Here is a 23168-nt window from a genome sequence, read left to right as displayed (position 1 = left end):
CAGTGTGAGTGTGTCCTCAAGTGCCTCCCTGTCTTATGTAACACAGCCGGGCCCACAGCATACTGATGAAGGGGAGTCTGGGCTCTGGGCCGACAGACCTGGGAGGAAACCAGGACTACACCGCACTGCTGATGGGAGTACAGCACTGCTGGTGCTTGAAGACAGGGCGGGCTGAATCCACAGCAAACCTTTCAGATAATTCTACCTAGATGTGATATGTGACCGTGAGAGAGCGAGAGAGACTAATACCACAAGTTTCTAAACAGTGACATCATTAGAACCGTGTTCCGGTGACGGGGTCGAGTACTCACGGCTTCCTGGAAGCATTCCTTCTTGTCCAGCATCTCTTTGAGTGTCTGCAGGATCTTGATACACAGCTTCTCCTCTTTGTCCATCAGCTTCTTGGTGTGTTTGATCAGTCTGACAGAGTGACAAAGAGAAGCACTGTGTCATTTACAGCTCATGTAATAAAAACAAAGCAATACTTCATTGATCACCCCAGGTGACATCTCCCTTCTCCTGCTCTCTAGGGAGGTCAGACAGCAGCAGCAGAGTAACAGCACCCCCAGAGGTTTCATGATGTATACAAAACTAATGTTTTTATGAACTCTGTTAGTTTGAGTAGTCCTCTGACCACAGATACATTAAGTTAACATATTTACTATTGTTTGTTTTAAAGCTAAATATTGGTCTTTAAGTTGATCATTGATCATTTCAATTATGCAATTGTGTTTCTTTACTTTCAGCTCTTTTCCAAAGCCTCCACAACTACTGTATAAATATAATAGTAGTTATTAGGGCTGTCAAAGTTAACGCCATAATAACGCCTTAATGCAAATTTGTTTTAACGCCGCTAATTTCTATAACACAACTTGCAATGAATCCATCGGTACCAACCATGTCATACTAGCTTGTAGTGTAGGAGGTTAAATAACACTCCAACCTTACACTAAATTTTTAGCGAGGAAAAACAGTCATGACCATTTTCAAAGGGGTCCCTTGACGTCTGACCTCCAGATCAGTGAATGTAAATGGGTTCTATGGGTACCCACGAGTCTCCCCTTTACAGACATGCCCACTTTATGATAATCACATGCAGTTTGGGGCAAGTCATAGTCAAGTCAGCACACTGACACACTGACAGCTGTTGTTGCCTGTTGGGCTGCAGTTTGACATGTTATGATTGGAGCATATTGTTTTATGCTAAATGCAGTACCTGTGAGGGTTTCTGGACAATATCTGTCATTGTGTTGTGTTGTTAATTGATTTAAAATAATAAATATATATACATTTGCATAAAGCAGCATATTTGTCCACTCCCATGTTGATAAGAGGATTAAATACTTGACTAATCTCCCTTTAAGGTTCATTTTGAACAGATAAAAAATGTCTGATAAATTTGCGATTAATAGTGATTAACTATTTTAATCAACTGACAGCCCTAGTAGTTAGTAGTAGTTCATTAGTGTTGGTTTTAGTCAATGCTCCCTTTTGACATGCCAGTCTTTAACTCTGCACATATCAAATATCAGCAAAAAATAACAGCTATCAGCAATTTCTCTCAAGAATCCTATTCCAACCCTGAACTACTGCGTCAGCCATGCCGCTGGTCTTCTCTGTAGCTGGATTTAAACTTTAAAGAAGTGGCCTCTGGGCCTGTTCTTTGTTCCTTCCACAGGTTACGGACGGTGACTTACTTGGACATGAAAGCTCCGCTCTCACAGCGTAGCCGAGCCGCCTCTGGAAACAGCAGCTCCGGGCTGTGAAGAACGTCCACCAGCACGGAGAACTCTGCCTGAACCTTGGGACTGAACTGCTCCTCCAGCAGGGACACGACCCCCTTTAACATCACAGACAGACACACATAAAGGGTTCAATGGAGAGATTGATACGCTTCATAAAAGCCCTCATAAACCTCTCAGTTTGGACGAACTGTTCATTAAACTAAAGGAAGTTTCATGTAGATGTTTTAGCCACGCTACAGCGCCACGGCTCCAGGGACGGAGATGTTGGTTTGCCAGTCCACCACTTTGCTCCAGACTGAAATATCTCAACAACTGTTGGCTGGGTTGCCATGAGCTTCTGTACAGAGAGCCTTGGTCCCCAGAGGATGAAGCCTCCTAACTATCCTAACGTGATCCCTTCACTTCTCATCTAGCGCCACCATAAGGTGAAAAATGTCATTTGTTTAACACTTTTATGACAAAATACCTGCAAAATAATGACATTCCCATCAGCCTCAGTGCTAATTAACAAATCTAACCTAAGACTGTGAACATGGTGAACAACATATCTGTGCTAGCATGTTAGCACGCTGACATTAGCATTAAGCTCAGAGCTCTGCCGTGCCTACGTTAGGGGGACCATATTTTCAAACCCCCAAACGTTGATGCACGCACGATGCAAGCATGATGCGCCATATGCGTTTTCATCAGTATGGCTAACTTGGCGCACCTGTGGCGCATTTGAGCACGGAGTGGCATCAGAAAGAAGCCACATCCCTCTCTCTAGAGACGGCAGCAGCTCTCTGTTTACTTATCTCATGAACACAAATGAATGAATGAGTGGGACATGATAAACGTCTATGTAAATATGATATTAGTATTTTAATTGTGGTGAAAACCGGGACAATTTGTTAGTGACTGATGAAAACCGGGACATTTGAGTGTTTTACAGATATGTGTCAGGACTCGGGACACGTCAGCTTGAAACCGGGACATCTGGTCACCGTAGCCTGTGTGCCGTCTCAGATCTGCTACTGTGGCTGTAGATTAACAGTCTTGTTAGTTAAATGTGCACCTGCAGCTTCTCGATGATGTTCTTGTAGTCGGGGCCACCCAGGGGCTCCTTGCGGGGTCGTGTGCGGGCGGAGATCCTCCAGTCCTTGGCTGCTCGCTGCACCATGTTGCTGTGGACCTTGAGAGACAAAGTGTTGACCTGACTGTCCAGGTCCACTGGGATGGCTATGGCCCGAGCCTTAGCTGGGGGGGAGAACACCAAGGGGTTGGATGTCAGCACAATCAATACATTTACTATTACATTTAATTTAAAAGTATTTCAATGCCTCCATCTCTCCATCATTGTTATCATTGGAAGGCCAGACGGCAGCGTAGCAACACTCACCGACGTCAGCCAGTGTTTTAATACAGCACTCGATATTAGCCCTCTGAGCTGAGTTGATCCAGGTGCAGTTATAGATCCTGAAAGAAGACTGAAGCAGCTTGATGAAGACGGACTGGTTCGTCTGTGAAGAGAGAGACAGAGAGAGAGAGAGAGAGAGAGAGAGAGAGAGAGAGAGCAGGGAATACTGTTGTTTAAAAAGGGGCTGAAGTGTAGAGAGAGACAGAGATAATCCTGATGGGAACACTTCAATATTGTGTCTGATAGGAGACATTAGTACAGACTTCTGCGTAAAACACCACAAGCATCTGCTCGAGGTACAAACGTCTGCAATGAAATGAGAAGGTCCCACCAGGCGATGATGCAGGAATGTTTGCTGTCAAATGATTTCACTGTAAAGTAGCTAAAAGTTGGCAAAAGGATTTGGACGTGCCGTGAGTGAGCCTCCCTCGGCGGGAACATCTCTCCTGCTCGTCAGAGGGGAAAAACAAAAAGTACCTGCAGGTTGGAGTGGTTGACGGAGAACGGTGAGCTGAAGAAACCCTTCACGATGGCCATCACCGTCTCCGTCACATACTTCTCCAGGGCCAGGTCGGCATGGTTACGGTCTGTGGTGCTGTTGCACACCTTAAATACAAACAGAGGAAAACTTCTCACATCACACCTCGACCCTTTTCTGTATCTTAACACATATGCGACCTCATTAGAACAGACACATGTGACCTTTCAGTCTGACGGAGACTTACACTGGACATGTCCACCAGGAAGTTGTCAAAGAGCTTCCAGATGTGGTTGGAGGTGTAGATCTCCTTCATCTCTACCTCTGTGTCCACGTAGCAGTGATTCACAAAGTTCACGTAGGCGGTTTTGACCTGCGGGATAAAGAAACAAGAAACAAGATGCCTGGTTACTTTCAGATAAAAGTTAATCACATTTCATATTATTTATCTACACCAGGGGTCAGCAACCTGCGTCTCTTTAGCTCCTCTCAAGTGGCTTTTACATGTTATTTTCTTTTTTTCTCGTAAAGTTATGACTTTATTTTCGTAATATTATGACTTTTTCTCGCAAAGTTGTGACTTTATTCTCGTAATATTATGACTTTTTTCTCGTTAAGCTATGACTTTATTGTCGTTATATTCGACTTTTTTTCTCGTAAAGTTATGACTTTATTCTCGTAATATTACGACTTTATTCTCGTAATATTACGACTTTTTTTCTCGTAAAGTTATGACTTTATTCTCGTTATATTCCGACTTTTTTCTCGGGAAGTTATGACTTTATTCTCGTTATATTACGACTTTTTTTCGCGTAAAGTTATGACTTTATTCTCGTTATATTCCGACTTTTTTCTCGGGAAGTTATGACTTTATTCTCGTTATATTACGACTTTTTCTCGCAAAGTTATGACTTTATTCTCATAATATTATGACCTTTTTCTCGTTAAGTTATGACTTTATTGTCGTTATATTCGACTTTTTTTCTCGTAAAGTTATGACTTTGTTCTCGTAATATTATGACTTTATTCTCGTAATATTACGACTTTTTTTCTCGTAAAGTTATGACTTTATTCTCGTAATATTACGACTTTTTTCTCGTTAAGTTATGACTTTATTCTCGTAATATTATGACTTTATTCTCATAATATTACGACTTTTTCTCGCAAAGTTTTGATTTTATTCTCGTTATATTGCGACTTTTTTTCTCGTAAAGTTATGACTTTATTCTCGTTATATTACGTCTTTTTTTCTCGGGAAGTTATGACTTTATTTTCGTAATATTACGACTTTTCAATCATCATGATTTGCCTAAATTTGCCTAAAATGGCTCTTTTGATAGTAAAGGTTGCTGACCCCTGATCTACACCATTAAACTCAAGCTATGTTATTATGATCTGGTAAACTCCCCCAGCGTTTACCTCTGGTACGCAGTGGAGATCAGTGACAACTTTGACGATGTCGTCCAGCGGCAGCAGAGAGTTGCATTTCAGCTCGGTGTAGACGTTCTTGCCTTCGGTGCAGGCAGCCAGCAGCTCCACGAGGTTGTTGTGGTAGGCCAGAGCTCCGTCCTCGTCCGTCCGCTCTCGCTCGGAGCCCATCATCTGCAGCAACACCGGGAACGAGGAGCGGTCGTTGTAGAACACCAGCACGTCCTCGCCTCCGTTCACCAGCTGGACCCCCGAAGAAAAGGAAACGGTTTATTCTAATGAAATGAATAAAAGTGAAAGACGCTTCCCTTTGACAACATTTGAATACTCACCTCTGTCATGACCTTGTCCTGACATTTCTTCACGTACTTCCCGTCCGCTTTCACAATGGTGGAAAGGAACTTGAGGTACTGAACGTGTCTCCCGTGCGTTTCAATGCAGTGGACAAAATGATGGACCACGCGGTCGCTGATCTCGTGGCACAGCTGGTAGTTGTTCATGAAGATGTGAAGCATCGTCTCAGCTTCAAGCAACTGGTGAGAAAGGGGAGACATGATTCAGTCTTTTAGAGGAAGATACTAAAAACAGTATATTGATTCATTTGTATAACAGGTAGGGGTGCATCCCTAATAACAGGAGAACAAACTAAGACAACTGTTCGTTCTTGCAACTAAAACACCAGGACAACGTATCACTTGTTGCTTGTATTTTTCATTACAGGTTAATTCTGCTGATGCGCTACTAGAAAAAAGGAAGTCAAGGTCATATGAATGTACCCCCGGAGTGAGGAAGAGGTTCAGGTGTTTATGGAGCAGAGCTTGGTTCTGAGGGTTTCCTCTGCAGAAGTTTTGCAGGAATACATGAGCCAGGGTCATGATCTCATTCATCTTCTCGTCAATCTGTGCAAAGGCAGAACCAAGCAAATAAAAAGGAAAGATTATTAGTCAGAATGTAAAGACCGCGAGACATCAAGGGAACCACGTTGTGCAGAAGCTGTTTTGGTTGTGGCTCACCTTCTCGTAGGGGATCTGCAGCAGGTCCAGCACCACGGTGTGGGCCCCCATGTTCTTCAGCAGCCTCTGCTGCTGCACACGACTCTTCTTACTGGGATAACACAGCTTGCTGAGCCGCAGTAGGATCTAAATATCAGACACACACGTGTATTATAGACACACTGCAGAACAAATAGACAACCTGGATATAAAGTAACTGAGCTCACCTCTTTGACGATGTTGTAGTTGTTTGCTTTGTTGCTGTCAATTTGAGGTTTGATATCTCCGTCCTGTACGGGGCTCAGGACAACCTCCTGGCAAGAAGAAGAAGAAAAACAAGCCTTTAGTAACTACATTTAATTATTAATTCAGATTTCATTCATTTAAATTCAAACAGTATGTTAAATAGATTCATTGTTGTTGGTTTAAAGCTCTACAAGGATTCTGTGTTCACTCCAGAAGGTTTATCTTTGGCTTGCAACAACCTTTACATCCCGTCTCTAATCAGCAGCCATTTGTCAGAGTGGTGGGAAAAGTCCCTGCGCTGATCCTTATCATCCCCATTATTACATTATTGGAACAATAATGATGTAAAAACCAACACTGCATGTTACAGGCCTGACTAATAGAAGCTGATTTACAGCAGGTTCCTGCTCAGCCAGACATTATTATTCATTATTCTTTAGTACAGTAACAGCCAACAAAACAGCTTCCCATCAGCTCTGATGAACAATGACAACAAACAGAGAAGCTGTTTACAGCTGGATGACAGACGGGATGTTTAAGAGAAATAACTTCCCGTGGAGAAATAAAAGTCACACTAAAATCAGATTTGCTTTTAGATGCATTTAAATGACGATACAGCACCTCGAGGTTCTGCTCTTTGCACGGCCGGACCACGAGGTCTTCGCTGCTGTAGACTCCGCTCTTCTCCACCCACAGCTCCGACTTCTCCACAGTCAGACGCAGCTGGTCCAGGTCGGTCTTGATCTGCTTGTAGTTCTCTACATCCTGCTCTGACACTAGCAGCTGGACCTGGAAAACAAACAGACAGACACACCGGATGAGAAATAAAACCAGACATGAGGATATTAAAAGAACTAAAATGTGTGTGAGAGCACATCTCTGCCAAGAAGTCTCAGAGCACTACTTTGGAAAGTCAGCGCTTTGTTAAAACGGGAGCTCGTGCAGCTCTCCATTCCAGCTGAGGAAGCTCTTAGTGAGACAGTTTACAACAGCTGCTGTTTGGCCCTTTGCAGAACCTCCTAATCCAAACTGATTAACTCAGGAAGCGCCCGACGCCACACACTTTGTCAGCTCGCCGAGTATCAAATGCTGGAGTTTAACTTGCTGAGTCGCTAACCTGTTTGAAGGCCTGCAGGACCTCGGCTCTCTGGCTGAAGTGTTTGAAGATGAGCTGCAGCGAGCCAGACACCAGCGGGGGGTAATCTTGCATGATGAGATGGATCAGAACCCTCAAAAAGGTCCGGCCCCCCTCGTCGTCCAGTTCCACCGCACTTAGCTCTGAGCTGGAGCTGAAGTCACACACGAGCACAACAAAGATCAGGAGGGAGTTTTTGAGCAGATGGGATGATTTCAAAAGAGAGACTGAGGAACCAGGTCATTCAAAAACAGCTTCACCTACCTCCCTGCAAACATGCTCTCTGCTTTGGTTGCAATCTCGTCTATGTCTGGTTCAGAAGCTGGAAAACAAAAGAAAGAGGACAACAGGTCAGTAAACGCCTCATTTAGAACGTGGAGCGAATGCTTTAGTACTTCGCATCAAGAGAGAATAAAAGTCGCACGTGTCATTGGAGGCATTTCAGACACAGAGGCAGAGCTTTCAGAGATGGTCTTGTCCCCAAACTCTTTCTTGTAGATGGACAACAGATATGTGATCCTATAATCCAACCTCACACTCAGGATGAACTGAAACAGAGAACATTCCAAAAATAGAATCAAACATAGAAATCAAACATTCACCAGAAATCACTAGAAGCACATCCAGCGGGCGGCGCTCACCTGCAGGATCTCGATGATCTTCAGCTTGGTGTCCATCACCATGACGTCCTCGTTGTCCGGCAGGAAGTGTCCTCTCCCGTAGCGCAGGGACGGAGGGGCGTCGGGGAGGCATTGCGGCACGCCTCGACTCATCATAATCTGAGTCATCATTTCCCCGACGCCGTGGATCGTACGCAGGACGTTGTTGCCTAAAGGAAACATTCACTTTCACACATTTTGTATTGTTTGTGTGCAACTGTTTCTATAGTTGACATGACTTTGACTATGTGGATCATAAAAGCTGAAACAAATGCCCTGAGGACGTTACACTAGTCCATTAAACCTAACCACCCTTTATATTTACCACTTTGTCCACTTATGATTAACATTCCCATAAAAAGGTTTTCAATCCTGAATCCCTCCTTTCTTTCTCTGATCTTTGACCTCATCTTCGACTGTCTCTATTTCTGTAACTTCATATTTTGGTTCCACGGCCAGGCTTCCTTATCTGGTCTAAAGAAACTGCAAAAGTTCTTCTGACAACAACTAAGAAGCAAGACTATTACCTCGTTGCTTTTCTCCCTCTGCTAGTTCCCTGTTACTTTCACAGTTGAATCCTGATGCTTTCATGCGTAGCCTTGGTCCTGCATACATTTATTAACCGCTGCATCTAGAAACCTGAGGACTACTGACGCTGGGCTCTTGTCTGTCCATTGCTCATCATTTTAAACTGAACCAGGTGTTTTTTTCTTTATTTATTTACCTAAATGATGGAACTGCCTCCTCCCCAATTATCTAAGCGCCTTAACAGGGAAACAACTAAATACAGTTTGACTTAACTTAAATTAAACTTTCCATCTACTGTTTAAAGCGTCTAAATAAAAGAGTAAACCTTAGTTGACCAATGCAATGAAATAATGCACTTGTGCCGTGTAACTGTGTAAGTGCACTGACCAGCCTCTGGGCTCTTGTTGAGCTTGTTCATGAAGGTGAGGGGGTGCTGGACAATATCCAGGATGGCCAGCAGAGTGCGTGTGAGACGCAGCAGCTCACTGAAGCTGTAGAAACCAAAGTAAACCAGGTTACGAGCCAGATTCACCACCTAGAGGAGAGAAGTAAAGACCTTTAGAGTGGCACAGAAACACACACACATGAAGCACAGTTTGAGGTTGATTTGGCCGACTGGATGTGAGTGTGACTGTTTGTGTTTATTTGACCTCTAGCGTGAGTTCATTCTTGTCTTTATCCCCGAACGGAAACGGCTGGCTGACCACATCTTTAAGGTATTCTTCCACAAACTCCATGGTGGGAGCAAACTTTCTCTTCATCTCCTCTCTTGATGAGTCGGTGGACTCGTACTCGAACCTGTCGGAGAGCACAATCACAGTCTGCACGCCGCAAAATACGCCTGCACACAACACACACAATCACATGGATGGACGGACGCTCACTCGTGGACGGTGATCTTGGAAGGGATCTCGGTCCAGAGGCGGGCGTAGCGTACAGGCACTACGGCCTCCTGCGGGTCGCGGTCCACGTGCATGTGCAGCATGAGGCGGCAGAAGGAGGCTCTGAGGTTGTAGGGCAGGCAGTCGTCGAACATGGAGCGCAGGATCAGATCCACGGAGAGCTGACAGGAGATCTGGTTGATGGCGAGGTACTGACGGTCCAGACACATTTTAGCAAAGAGGTTCAGCTGGTACCTGCAGAGGAGGCGAGGGACATGTTCTTGTGTTGGACATGGGAAGAAAAGGGGAAGAACATACTGTACACTTGTGCTTGTTTCAGCTATTTTTTTGCAGGGAGGGAAAGTGCAGCATATGGGGGGAACTAAAAGCAACAATGCCACCGTCACCTGTAATAGGTGATAATGTCTACATCCATCTTGTGGGTGCCCTTAGCATCCTGGGCCAGGTGGCGGATGGATTTGCCGTGAGGCTCCTTGTGGCTGTCGATCCAGTAGAGCCAAACCTCCTCCTCATCCACCTCCTCCAGCACCAGAGAGGACTCCAGGGTGGTCTCTGTGTTAGGGATTAGTCTGGGGGGGGCGAGGGAGGGAGCGTGACACGAAGCAGTTACTAGAAAAATTGCACACATTACACTCTGACGTAGAGCTGCTGCTGCTGCTGCAAATATCCATTTCACAAGGAAGGAAGGAAGCAGCTTCAGAGCTCACCCAATGCGCGTGTTTGTACATGTTTAATAATGAAGGAGTGAAATGTGACCGGATCAACTTGAATGTTTTAAATATAGACACTGCAGGGTGTGACTCACTTGGTCTGGATGAGGATGTCTGCGTTGGTGGGGTTCAGCATGAATTTACAGATGAGCTCCTGTGTGACGGGGATGGCAGTCTTGTTGGACACGCAGAGATCAGACAGATAATCCAGGAATCTGGAAGAGCGGAGCAGACATGGAAGGTTTCACATAGCTCTAGCTGTACATAACATCTTTGTCTGTCCCCTTTTTTCCATCTAAAATGTCTTCATTCTTCCTGTTACTTTATACACCGATCAGCCGTAACATCAGGTCAGCACGGGGGCACCCTGACCGGTCCCCACACCCAACAAACTGCTCCTGACTGTGTGTTCTGACACCTTTCTATCACAACCAGCCATAACCGTTTCATCAGTTTGAGCTCCAGTAGCTCTTCTATTGGATCAGACAACACGGGCCAGCCTTCGCTCCTCACGTGCATCAATGAGCCTCGGGTCTGACCGTCTCCGGTTCACCGGTTCTCCTTCCTTGGACCACTTTTGGTAGGTCCTGGCCACTGCAGACCGGGAACATCCCACAAGAGCTGCAGTTCTGGAGATGCTCTGACCCGGTCAGTCGTCTAGCCATCAAGTTTCAAGTTTATTTGTCATATGCATTTAAAAGTTCAGTGTACAGTGAAATGCATTTTACCCTGGCTCTCTCTCAGCCCTTAACATCTATAAATAGTACACTAGATAAATACTACAATAAATAAGACAATACCTGATAATACAAATTATTAAACAACCTAAAAACCATCCATAAAAAACAATCCACAGCTCTGCATTCATTTAGTGCTACTGTTCAGCAGTCTGACCGCCTGAGGGTGAAAACTGTCTCTGAGGCGAGAGGTCCGATCTCTGATGCTCAGTAGACGCTTCCCTGATGGGAGATAAGAGAAAGGACTATACATGCTGGATGACTTGTGTCCTGCATGATACAAAGTGCTTTCTTCCTGCAGCGAGTGGTGTAAATGTGCTGTAACTGTGGTGATCCAATAACTTTAGATGCTGTTTTCACTGTGCTCATCAGGAGTTTATTATGCCAAACCAGACCAGTGCATCGTGTTAAGATGCTTTCTGTTGTGGACCGGTAGAAGTTGATGAGGGTTTTGGTGGACATGCCATGTTTCTTTAAACTCCTCAGAGAATAAAGTCTCTGTTGTGCCCTTTTTATGACACAACTGATGTGCAGGGAGCAGGAGAGGGAGTCAGAGATGTGGATGCCTACAGTAGGAACTTGAAGCTGTTGACCATTTGGACAGGATGGTTATTTATATCAACAGGTGACTGAATAGTTTGAATTCTCTTGAAGTCAATTAGAAGCTCCTTAGTTTTTTCACAAACTAGGGGTACTATTTGGCCCTTGTTGTCAAAGTCGGTCACATCCTTACGATTTGTTCTGCTTCCAGCACAAAGTTCAAAGTTCAAAATGTTCACTTGCTGTCTAATATATCCCCCCCCCCCCACTGCCAGTTGCCATGGTAACCAGATAATCAATGTTATTCACTTCACCTGTCAGTGGTCTTAAAGTTATAGCTGATCGGTGTATGACAGATATGAAACTGCTTATAATATACCAATTATGCACTCCAATACAACACCACAAAACATGGAGTCACAGTGACCACGTGTGGAAGGTTAGAGAGGGATTTCTGATGAAAACCGAATTTTAAATTTCACAAAAGTAGATAAGATTCACTTATTGTATTGGACTGCATTATTCTGCATTATTTATTGCAACCATTTGCAACAAAAATCCCCAAAATTAAATTGTCCCCTTGGGTTATGCGCTCTTCTGGAGGTGTACATGTCTGACCTGGGCTCTCTGTTGCGCCTCAGCAGGCTGACGAAGGTCTCGATCTCCCTGGCTGTGATGTGTTTTTCCAGCAGCTTGCGGTTGTTGTGCAGCAGGGCGGTGATCGTGTCCTCGGCCAGGATCTCATAGCCAATCTGAGACTGCATGATGGAGAACTTTTTGGCAATATACTCCTGCGTGGCACACAAGAGACGTACGGTTAGAACACGTGGTGGTGAAGCTGAGTTGAGAGGAAAGGTCTGAGTAATACAGACAACATACAAATGTGCATATAGTGTGTTCATTTCATCATCATCATCATCCAGGGAGAACTTTGTAGAACAAGATAACGTAAAAAAAAAAGTTACCCATAGTGCCACCTGAGAGCTGCCTGTCACATCCACAGCCTGTTCGCCGCTGAGCAGCTCAACAGGAGCTGTTTGTGATTAGTTAAGGGTTGCTAATGATCAAAGTGGTTGGGTTCCATTAATTAATCTACTGACTATTAACTCATTAACAAATTAGCCTATAAAATGACACAAAAGCTTAAACACTTAAAATGTACCAAAGCCCAACTGAGGTCGTAAATAGCTGAGTTTGCTTGATGAGCACAAAAGAATCTGAATTTGTATGAAATGAAATTGAGAAAAAACGACTTAATATTTTCAAAAGGTTGAAACTAGAATATACTTGGCATATTTACTAGATAACATTTGTTGGAAGCGAGTATATGCGACTTTTGCTTGCTATGGCCACACATGGTAATAATATACACTCACCGGCCACTTTATTAGGCACACCTGTTCAATTGCTTGTTAACACAAATAGTTAATCAGCCAAACATATTGCAGCAACTCAATGCATTACGTCATCTAGACGTGGTGAAGACGACTTGCTGAAGTTCAAACCGAGCATGAGAATGGGGAAGAAAGGGGATTTAAGTGACTTTGAACGTGGCATGGTTTTTTAAAAGGAAAAGTTTAATTCAAGAAGTAAAAGTTATTGAAAAGGGAACTCACAAAATAAAGAATATGGAGGATGTTTTTGAGAAGAGATGGAGTCTGACAGAAGGAAAAATATAGCTACAGGGGTTAGCTCACATGCACATGTGCCTTTTTTTCTATTAACTTATTTGTTTATTTATTATTATTTTTTAATTTTCTCTTTGTGTTAATATTATTCATTTGTTTTAATTGTTTTATTCTATTTTATTATTATTATTATTATTATTATTTTTCTTCATTTTATTTCAATTTTGAATGCTGAAGTTGTTTTCTCTAATGTACTTATTGTGTCCGTCTCTAAGCTCAACTACTTAAAAAATTGGTTTATAAACTATTGTAATTACGAACTGTAAATTGCATATGTGAAAACAACCTCGAAAAAAAGGGGAAAAAATAAAGTATGAAAAAAATATATATTTATCCATGATATGTTTAAGTGTAGTTGCAAAAGAGGAGTCCTAACTAAGTCAGTCAGATGACTCAGTAGAATCAGTCATGTAGGAGCATCTGGCTAAAGGTAGCTTAACAGCTAGCATCAGCCGCTGGTCGTACCCGACCGAGGAGGACTGCAACGGTAAAAGACCGACGGAGCCTCGAGTAGCTGCATTTTATTACTTATAAATATTAGTTTTTCTTTCACATAAGAGAATGTGGTATTTCTTATTTCAAAAAATGGAATGATCTCACACAACTTGTCGTGATATTTCTCAGTCGTTCCACTGAGCAGCACCACTTAGGATTCTTAATGAAGAGCTTCATTACAGCAGCTGTCGTCCTGCATAGATTCCTCCAGACAGTCTGCCAGAATCTATACTGATCAGCTCCCAGTCAGAAGCCGTCCCTCTCTTTTTGCTTTAACTACCCCCCGTGATAATGAGCACGTTAATGAGCCTGACGAGAAACTCAGTGAATACTCGATATTAAGGATGACACGTGCCTGGTTCTTGCGATAGTCCTGTTGGGAGTGGCGTAGCACCCGGTAGCAGAGTCTCAACATGTACTTGAAGTGAGCGTAGCGCTGGTCTCCCAAGTCCTCCAACTTCAGCATCGGACCATCGCCCTGATCTGTGAACGGAGCCTTCAGGATGCCGAAGATCTGGAGGAACAGAAACCCACGAACAACGATGAAGAACCACCAAGCCGAGCATCTCCGGACCACAGCATGGAAACACGACTGATAAAGAACTTCTTAAGGTCAATCTGTGCTCATCGTAAGACGTCACACTAATGGAAATATGTGTGTGTGTTCTGGTGCTGACCTGGGCGAGGATGTTCTGTTCCCTCATGAGCTTCTGCCTCTCTCGGTTGGGCGTGGAGGTGACCACGGACAGAACCTCCTGGCCGTTGTTCGATACCACACACACAAAGAAAGCAAGGTCCTCCAGGAGCTTAGTCACAAACCTGAAATAGATTTATATCAAAGCAAAAACATAACATATGAAATCCGAAAATAATGCACACCATCTTGTGCCGCCTGTGTCGTCGTGCTCGTGCTCATGCTCGTGCTCATGCTCGTGCATGTGTACCTCCTCTCGTTCTGAGCGATGTTTCCGTACTGAAGCTTCCTCACGGTGGACTCCAGGACCTTGCTGGCATCGTTGGCAAAGTCCAAGTCTCTGACCTCCGACAGAGGGACGGACACGATGGCAAACGCCTCTTTGTCCTCTTTAGTGGGACAGGTGCCGATCTATTGTGACAGCAAAAAAAGACATGTCCAAATAATGCATCCATGTTAGTCTTGCTCGTGTGTATGTGTGTGTGTGTGTGTGTGTGTGTGTGTTTGTGCAGACCTTGAGCATGACCTGACGCTCCTCCTCTGCATCGATGGGGAAGTTGGTGCTCGTCACCCAGGTGTTGGTGCACAGGTGCCTGAGTCTCACATAGGAGTTTCTGAGGAAGGATGGGACGGGTTATTTACACCACATACTGAAGGATCTTGAGTTGATTGTATGGTCGCTGCCTTTGTAGAACTGAATAGCATCCATCTTGGTAAGTCAATGAACCGCAAGCATGGCTAAAGGGATGGCAATGTCCACTGGTGTCCCCCTCAGGATGAACTGGAAGAACTGAAGTGATCCCCGGATTTTTCATCTGGCGCCATCATCAAGTCAAAATTCTAATTTGTCCAAAACTTTGGTTTACGATCAAATACCTGCAAAACCTTGATATTCCATCATCATCCTCAGTTGTTCTTAGCATGCTGACACCAAGCCCCCAGGAAGAGCGCTGGGCTTTGAAGAACATTTTTGTAGTGGCCAAACGGCGGTACTTCAACCTCCGTGTCCGTCACGTGATGCCATTGGGCCCAAAAATACTTCTTACGATAGACTTACATTGGGAAAGAGACGTCTGTAACTCAGCAGATCATTTTTTTCTTTTACGTAAATCAACTTCCCAGTACAAACACTCTAATAGTCCTTATTTAAATCATTACGTTTTTAAAGTTGTAAAACGTACGAACAACTGAATCCAGAGTTATTTCCCTTCCTCCGTTCATGTTAATGAGACCCAGACCGAGGCTGGAGCGAGAGCTGGGAGGAGGAGTTAAAGGAGGAGGAGTTAAAGGGGGAGGAGTTAAAGGGGGAGGAGTTAAAGGAGCAAGGGCTGGGAGGAGGAGTTAAAGAAGGAGGAGTTAAAGGAGCGAGGGCTGGGAGGAGGAGTTAAAGAAGGAGGAGTTAAAGGAGCGAGGGCTGGGAGGAGGAGTTAAAGGAGCGAGGGCTGGGAGAAGGAGTTAAAGGAGCGAGGGCTGGGAGGAGGAGTTAAAGGAGGAGGAGTTAAAGGAGCGAGGGCTGGGAGGAGGAGTTAAAGGAGCGAGGGCTGGGAGAAGGAGTTAAAGGAGCGAGGGCTGGGAGGAGGAGTTAAAGGAGCGAGGGCTGGGAGAAGGAGTTAAAGGAGCGAGGGCTGGGAGGAGGAGTTAAAGGAGGAGGAGGTAAAGGAGCGAGGGCCGGGAGGAGGAGTTAAAGGAGGAGGAGTTAAAGGAGCGAGGGCTGGAAGGAGGAGTTAAAGGAAACACTACTGCGCCTGCTCTACGGGCCCGATGGATGCAGAGGAGCGCCAGATGATCCGGGTACTTTATCACTTGGCATTCGAGCCATTTAGGCTTCATGCTCCACTGAGCAGCTCTCATAGGAATGAACGGGGCCCCGCCTCCAACACTGGATCCAGTTCTCTTCATACATCCATGCTAACACACTGAACTAATATGAACATGGTAAATATTATACCTGCTAAACATCAGCATGTTAGCATTGTCATGTAAGCATGTTAACATGCTGACATTAGCATTTGGCTCAAAGTCCCGCCGGGCCTCACAGAGCAGCTAGCATGGCTCTATGTGTAGTATGCCAATTGAGTGAGAAACCTCAATTAGCTTCTATTTTAGTTCCACTTATTTGTGAAATGATCCAGTAATAAGTGTCAGTTTCTTTCAGATACTTCTATTAGCAACAATGTGACTGACGGACCTGGGCACGAGACAGTCGGCCCGCTGCAGCGTGGTGGCGTCCAGCTCAAACAGAGAGGCGATGTCGTTCCCATGGGGAACAGACACCAGGGTGAAAGCGATCTTCTCCGCTGCTTGATGCTTCCTCTTGGAGAACAAAGTGTCCGTCTCATTCTGCAACACACACACACACACACACACACACACACACACACGCACACACACACAGACACACGCACACACACACACACACAAAACGGTGCACACACGCACAGGAAGTAGAAATTAGCGTCTGCAAGCTTATACGGCACAGACCGTTAAGTCATTTATCATTTAAACATAAAGTTAACATACAGTATACAACACGACATGTTCAGTCCATATTCAAGGCTACAAAAGAAAGATGCATGCAGAGCGTGTTTACACTGATGCAAGTCAAGGTAACACTTTTTATTAAGGTTCTGTAATAAGCGTTAGTTAATAAGGTCCTTATTAGATGCTTATTAACATTAATATATGTTAATAAGACAGTGCTCACAGCCTTCATGTCCAAACACACGTCTGCATAAATGATGTTTATCTTTTAGTTAACGCAATAATAACACGTAAACACATCAACACAATCGATCTTTCGGAGGTTGTACCTGGCTTGGTTTTAAAACTAGAGTGAAGATACTGGCATCATATAAAACTATAAAACCTGATGAATCCATCGGTTCCAACCGTGTTATACTGGCTCGTCGTGAAGGAGGTTAAATAACACTCCAAACTTACGCTAAATTATTTGCGAGGAAAAACTGTGTTGTCCATTTTCAGAGGGGTCCCTTGACCTCTGACCTCCAGATGTGTGAATGTAAATGGGTTCTATGGGTACCCACGAGTCTCCCCTTTACAGACATGCCCACTTCATGATAATCAAATGCAGTTTGGGGCAAGTCATAGTCAAGTCAGCACACTGACACGCTGACAGCTGTTGTTGCCTGTTGGGTTGCAGTTTGCCATGTTATGATTGGAGCATATTGTTTTATGCTAAATGCAGTACCTGTGAGGGTTTCTGGATCAATATCTGTCATTGTTTTGTGTTGTTATATGATTTACAATAATAAATATATACATACATTTGCATGAAGCAGCATATTTTCCCACTCCCATGTTGATAAGAGGATTAAATACTTGACTGATCTCCCTTTAAGGGACATTTTGAACAGTTTAAAATCGCAAATGAATCGCAACAGCATGTTGAGTATTGGTAAATCTATGCAAGCATCAACATGTCGTGTGTCAAGTTGCCGTATCTGTCCACACATACTCAAGTAAATACTGATAAATGAGCACGACTAGTTGATAAAATCTGTAATTGAGGACGGAAGGAAGTGAGTCGAACTATACTGTCGCAGCTTCTTACACTAACGAGGTATCAAATTACACAGAGATGTATCCGGAGAGCTGTGACGTCTCTGTGTGCTGCGTTAAGACACTGCGGTAACGTACGTAGGCTGGTACAGTCTGCGCTGTGCAGATGTAGCTGCATAATGGCGAGGGTTAATTTCTCCCACTGTTCTCTGCATGTCAATGGGAAGCTCCCCAGAGCTGCCTCCACGCCTCAGCTTCTCTATCCTCCCACTCCTCCCTTCCTCCCTTCCTCCCTCCCTCCCTCTGCTGGTGACTCACCCCACCAGCTTAGCACAGGCGAGTGGAGCAGAGCAGACAGCACGTCTGCCTCCCCTCCATCCCCTCTCGCAGGGCACCCCCCCCCCACACCCAGACGTTATGTAAGGAGCCCCCTGTGTGTCTGAAATTCAGCATGTGCAGGAGAAAGTGTGTGAGGCTGGCAGAGAGTTTGTGTGCGTGTTTCTTTGCACTGCCAGAATACAAATGTGCAAGGTAGCTCTAAGAGCTGAGAGAAATGTCTAGATATAGATTCAGAGTTTGTGTGCGAGTGCAAGAGAGCTGCTGGTGTTGCGTAACCAAAGCATGAAGTTGGACAGACAACTGCTGAGATGATCGTTTCTTTCCACTAATCTGATCTTCTCTCATTCTGACTCATCTATGGTGTAAAATTATATCTATAAATATCAATTTAGCATATAGAATAATGTGATAAATGTGCTTGTTTGACTGACTCACCTCTCCTTTGGGCTCCACCGTGTTGTCTTTGAATTCAGGGTTCACCTGCGGAGAAATTGAGCACAAAAGTCACTGAAATATGACCTCAAATACAGAAAGCTGTGATGATCGTCCTCCTCATTATCAGCCCCAAAGTCTGAACCATCCAACAGCAGATGGGTGATAGAGGCCATATCAATGGGAACACTGCCACCTACAGCACATCACCTAAAATCCCCTTCAACAAGGCTCACTCTGAAACTAAACAAGTACATCCTCACAGTTTGAAAGAATGTATATTAGTGCAATCTACTGTATCATTAAACACAATGATGAGCAGCTACAACATTTAAAGCTGCAGTGGGAGCAAATATGATTAAAAAAAAGTTATTTTCATAAAACGGTCTCTATATCGTGACAGTAGTACATGAGACAGGTAATCTGAAAATAAATCATGTTCCTCTGTGTCCTCAAAAAACAAAAACAACCAATCACAGCTGATTGTCTGCCGTCTCTGAGCAGCTCACCAACTCCGATCAAACGGTCAAACTAGGCAGCGCTGATCAAATATGAATCAATATTCTGTTACTGCCTATTTCTCTTCTCAGATGCCCATCAGCCGGAGAAAGCTTTCTCATTTTACAGCTAAACCGTGCACTACAAAATGATTCTGAGAACATGTGAGGAGAGAAATAGGCATTAACGTAACAGAATATTGATTCATATTCGATCAGCGCTGCCTAGTTTCACCGTTTGATCGGAGTTTGCGAGTTTCGCGAGCAGTGATTGGCAGCTGCATTATAGACAGCTCGGCTCTGATTGGTTGTTTTCCTTCAGCCGGTGAAATCTTGCAAACGCCGTTAGGAGCACCGGAGGAGGCAGAGGAACATGATTTTTTTCACAGATTATCTGTCTCATGCACTACTGTCAGGATATAGTGACCGTTTTTAAAGGGGCTCTATGTAAGAATCAGAAATTGCTTGTTAAATGTCACACACAGCGACACCTGTAGCCGTTTAAGTCAACGACAGTCAGTGTCCTGTTGATCGTGCTCGTGCTACGTAGACGCGAGTGAGCTTCGGTCAAAACAGCGAGGCGACACGCACACGAGACTGAACGTGATCGACATGACGTCACATCCGTTGGATTTTCGTGGGAAAAAAAAACGTCCCACATTCTTCAGATTAAAAGCCGTCTACAGGCTGAGAGAGGAAACCCTGGAAGTTTGATCAGAGTTCGTGAGTGATTGACAGCTGCCTCCGTTGAATGAACAGCCAATAGGAACGCTCTCTCTCTCTCTGAAATGACCTGTGATTGGTCAAAGTCTCCCGTCACGGGCTAGATGTTCTAAATCCTGAAAACAGAGCCATGAGGAGGAGCAGAAGTCTAGTTTTATCCTCAGAACACTTGAATCACAATATGCTGAAAGGTTATTATGGGATTTTTGCCCAATGATGACAAAAACATACTGCCTACTGAAGCTTTAATGGATGAAAAAAGATTAAAACTTTACCTCTGCCGCGAGGTAGTTCCCGGTCGCCAGGTGTTTGAAGCGGAAGAGGCTGTTCCACTGGCCGGCTCCACCTCTACAGGGGTCATAGTGCACGACCTGCCAACGAAACACAACATAGAGAGCATCACACACCGAGAAGCATCCGCTGTTTGTCTGTGATGTTTCGTGTCTCTCTGTGTGGTTTAGTGTCAGGCTGTGCTCGCCTCCAACCGCTCTGATATACAGTGCAGAAGGACGTGTATGACCCTGTTCACTGTTTAGGTGTTACAACGCTGCTCATTTAGTCTCTGGTTTCAGAATTGGTTCAAACAACAGTCTCAAAGTGAGAATAATTCACAAAGCAACATGAGTTCAGCCTCTGAGTGACTGCGGTGTCAGAGTGAGTCACCCTGTGAGCCGAGCACAACAGGAATTTAGTGTTTGTCATACTGGTGCAGCAACATGTCAACAGCTGATACGGTAACGTGAGTCCACTCTGGCAGAGGGACAACAGGAAGTTCTACTTAGTGCGAGCTGATAAAGAGAAACACGCAGAACAATAGACATAGAGGATTACAAAGAACTAAAGGTTGAAGTGACAGACAGTTTGATTTATGGAAGGGGATATTATGGCTTCATGTGAGAGATAATGGCTCCTAATTACCATCATTTTAAATGGTAAACTGGTAGTTCATTAAACTGAATTAATAGTTCGTTTCCTGTTTCTGGTACAGCTTGAAACTGGTTTCATTCATACTTCACGAACAGATATTTCCATGTTTGCATAAATAATCACGTCTCCTCATCAGCCCCTTTGCGGTGTGGAGTCCCTCAGGGGTCGGTTCTTGGACCGATCCTCTTCTCGCTGTACGTGCTTCCTCTGGGTCAATAGTTCAGCAGCTTTCATGACGCGTCGTATCATTGTTATGCGGATGACACTCAGATCTATTTTTCAGCCAAAACCAATAACCTCAATCATCTGTCCTCCCTCCATGACAACCAAAGACTGGATGTCTCTCAACTTCCTCCACTTAAACCCTGATAAAAAAGACATTCTTTTAGTAGGACCAGACCATTTTGCTACAGCAGTTCATCAGTGTATCGGCCCACTTCAATCCAATATCAGTCCTACAGCTAAGAAGCTTGGTGTCATCTTTGGCCGGTATATGTCTTATGACCATCGTGTCACTAAACTTGTCCAGACCTGCTTTCTCCAGTTAAGAAACACTGCAAAAATATGATCCATCTTTTCCTCCACGGATCTTGAACTATTAATTCACACTTTCATATTCTCCCGTCTAGACTATTGTAATTCCCTCTACACCTGCCTCCATTGGCTCCCTGTAAAACTCAGAACCAACTTTAAGATCTTGCTAATTACATTTAAGGCGCTGCATGACCTCGCACACAGTTACATTTATGATCTCCTTGTTCCGTATTCGACAAAGGTGATTGGGCCTTTTCTGTCTCCGAAGTTTTAGTTTGATCGTTTTCTCGTTGTTTCTGTGTTTCGTATTGTAATTTGTCCTTGTTTTTTATCATTGTTTGATGTTTCATTTGATTGTAAAGCACTTTGTAACAGTGTGTTTTAAAAGGTGCTATATAAATAAAGCTTTACTTACTGTTGGCAAAGTTGTTATTGATTACAAAATTATTTATATGCCTTTATGAAATTGTTTGTAAAACATCTATAAACATTACCTACTGTATATAGACGGACTAGATAGTGGTAACACTGTGTTAATGGTTAATAGTAGATTTGTAAATGTCTATAAACATTATTTGGATGGTTATTATAAAGCTGGTGATTATATTACCTTGTTAAATGGTTAATAAATACTTTGTAAAGCATCTATAAATATTATTTTGATAGATAGTTAATATTTTGTCAGTGGTTCATAATCGATTTCTGGACACTTTTTTGTCCGATGTTTTTCAGATCTTTTTTTTCGGACATTTTTTTACATCTTTTTTCTCAGACTTTTTTCAGATCTTTTTTTTTAAAGTTATTTTTTGGGGGCATTTTTCCATTTTTATTGAGGACAGTGGATAGAGTCTTGAAAGGGGGGAGAGAGAGAGTGGATGCGGAAAGGGCCACAAGCCGGATTCGAACCCGGGCCGCCGCGGTCAGAACCAAGCCTTAATACATGGACGCCCGCTCTACCAACTGAGCTAACCCAGGCGCCCCAGATCTTTTTTTTAAGACTTTTTTTGAAGACTTTCTTTGTCCGACATGTTTCAGGTCTTTTTTGTCAGATCTTTTTTTTCAGACTTTTTTTCAGATCTTTATTTTCAGACTTTTTTTTCAGACTTTTTTTCAGATCTTTTTTTTCAGACTTTTTTGTCCAACATTTTTCAAAAAAAAAATTTCAGATCTTTTTTTTAAGACCTTTTTTGTCCGACATTTTCCAGATCTTTTTTCAGATCTTTTTTTTCAGACTTTTGTTTCGGACATTTTTCAGACTTTTTTTTCCAGACATTTTTTCAGATCTTTTTTTCAGATTTTTTTGTCCGACATTTTTCAGATCTTTTTTTTCAGACTTTTGTTTCGGACGTTTTTCAGACTTTTTTGTCCGACATTTTTCAGTTTTTTTTTTTTCGGACATTTTTCACATCTTTTCGGTTTCTGATCCATCTATCTATGTTATGTTTATAAATGTTATACAAGCAGTTTCTTAAAGGTTTAAAATCATTTGGTAATCATTAACAAATACTTAATATAGTATATAAAATGTTATATGTGTGCAACCATGTGTTCTCTTATGATACAATATATAATTTATAAACTAATTATTTCATATTACACAAACTGATGATAAAATAACTAATAATTAGTGAAATTATCATTTCATTGTTTGTTAAAAGTAAAATAACTATGAACTAAGTTTAATCAACTATAAATGTACCATTATAAATGATAGTTATTATAAAGTGTTATTATACGACTTCTTTCTAAAACAATGATTCTAATAAATTAGCATCAATGATGTTTAGAGCTGCAACAATTTATTGATTAATCGATAAGTTAAGT

General features: G+C 43.2%; 1 protein-coding gene across 2 annotated transcripts in view; it reads right to left on the bottom strand.

The window, feature by feature from the left end:
- Positions 1–23168, bottom strand: part of itpr2 (inositol 1,4,5-trisphosphate receptor, type 2) — an 80413-nt gene that overhangs the window by 40302 nt on the left and 16943 nt on the right. For both annotated transcript variants that reach the window (XM_037768240.1, XM_037768241.1), the window contains exons 9-37: positions 20159–20254; positions 18667–18711; positions 16562–16713; positions 14888–14987; positions 14624–14784; positions 14357–14498; positions 14035–14193; positions 12115–12287; positions 10315–10434; positions 9896–10078; positions 9492–9743; positions 9258–9405; positions 8995–9142; positions 8062–8249; positions 7845–7968; positions 7685–7742; positions 7403–7574; positions 6907–7074; positions 6267–6353; positions 6061–6186; positions 5824–5946; positions 5380–5580; positions 5039–5290; positions 3867–3992; positions 3619–3747; positions 3124–3244; positions 2800–2981; positions 1698–1840; positions 312–420 (exon numbers count right to left, since the gene is read on the bottom strand). In XM_037768240.1, the coding sequence (XP_037624168.1) occupies positions 312–420; positions 1698–1840; positions 2800–2981; positions 3124–3244; positions 3619–3747; positions 3867–3992; positions 5039–5290; positions 5380–5580; positions 5824–5946; positions 6061–6186; positions 6267–6353; positions 6907–7074; positions 7403–7574; positions 7685–7742; positions 7845–7968; positions 8062–8249; positions 8995–9142; positions 9258–9405; positions 9492–9743; positions 9896–10078; positions 10315–10434; positions 12115–12287; positions 14035–14193; positions 14357–14498; positions 14624–14784; positions 14888–14987; positions 16562–16713; positions 18667–18711; positions 20159–20254 (4188 nt within the window). The remainder of the gene's footprint in view (positions 1–311; positions 421–1697; positions 1841–2799; positions 2982–3123; positions 3245–3618; positions 3748–3866; positions 3993–5038; positions 5291–5379; positions 5581–5823; positions 5947–6060; positions 6187–6266; positions 6354–6906; positions 7075–7402; positions 7575–7684; positions 7743–7844; positions 7969–8061; positions 8250–8994; positions 9143–9257; positions 9406–9491; positions 9744–9895; positions 10079–10314; positions 10435–12114; positions 12288–14034; positions 14194–14356; positions 14499–14623; positions 14785–14887; positions 14988–16561; positions 16714–18666; positions 18712–20158; positions 20255–23168) is intronic.

The sequence above is a fragment of the Sebastes umbrosus genome, chromosome 4 (genome assembly GCF_015220745.1).
Source record: "Sebastes umbrosus isolate fSebUmb1 chromosome 4, fSebUmb1.pri, whole genome shotgun sequence".
In the NCBI taxonomy this organism is placed as follows: domain Eukaryota; kingdom Metazoa; phylum Chordata; class Actinopteri; order Perciformes; family Sebastidae; genus Sebastes; species Sebastes umbrosus.
This window is presented reverse-complemented; position numbering and strand designations above follow the sequence as displayed.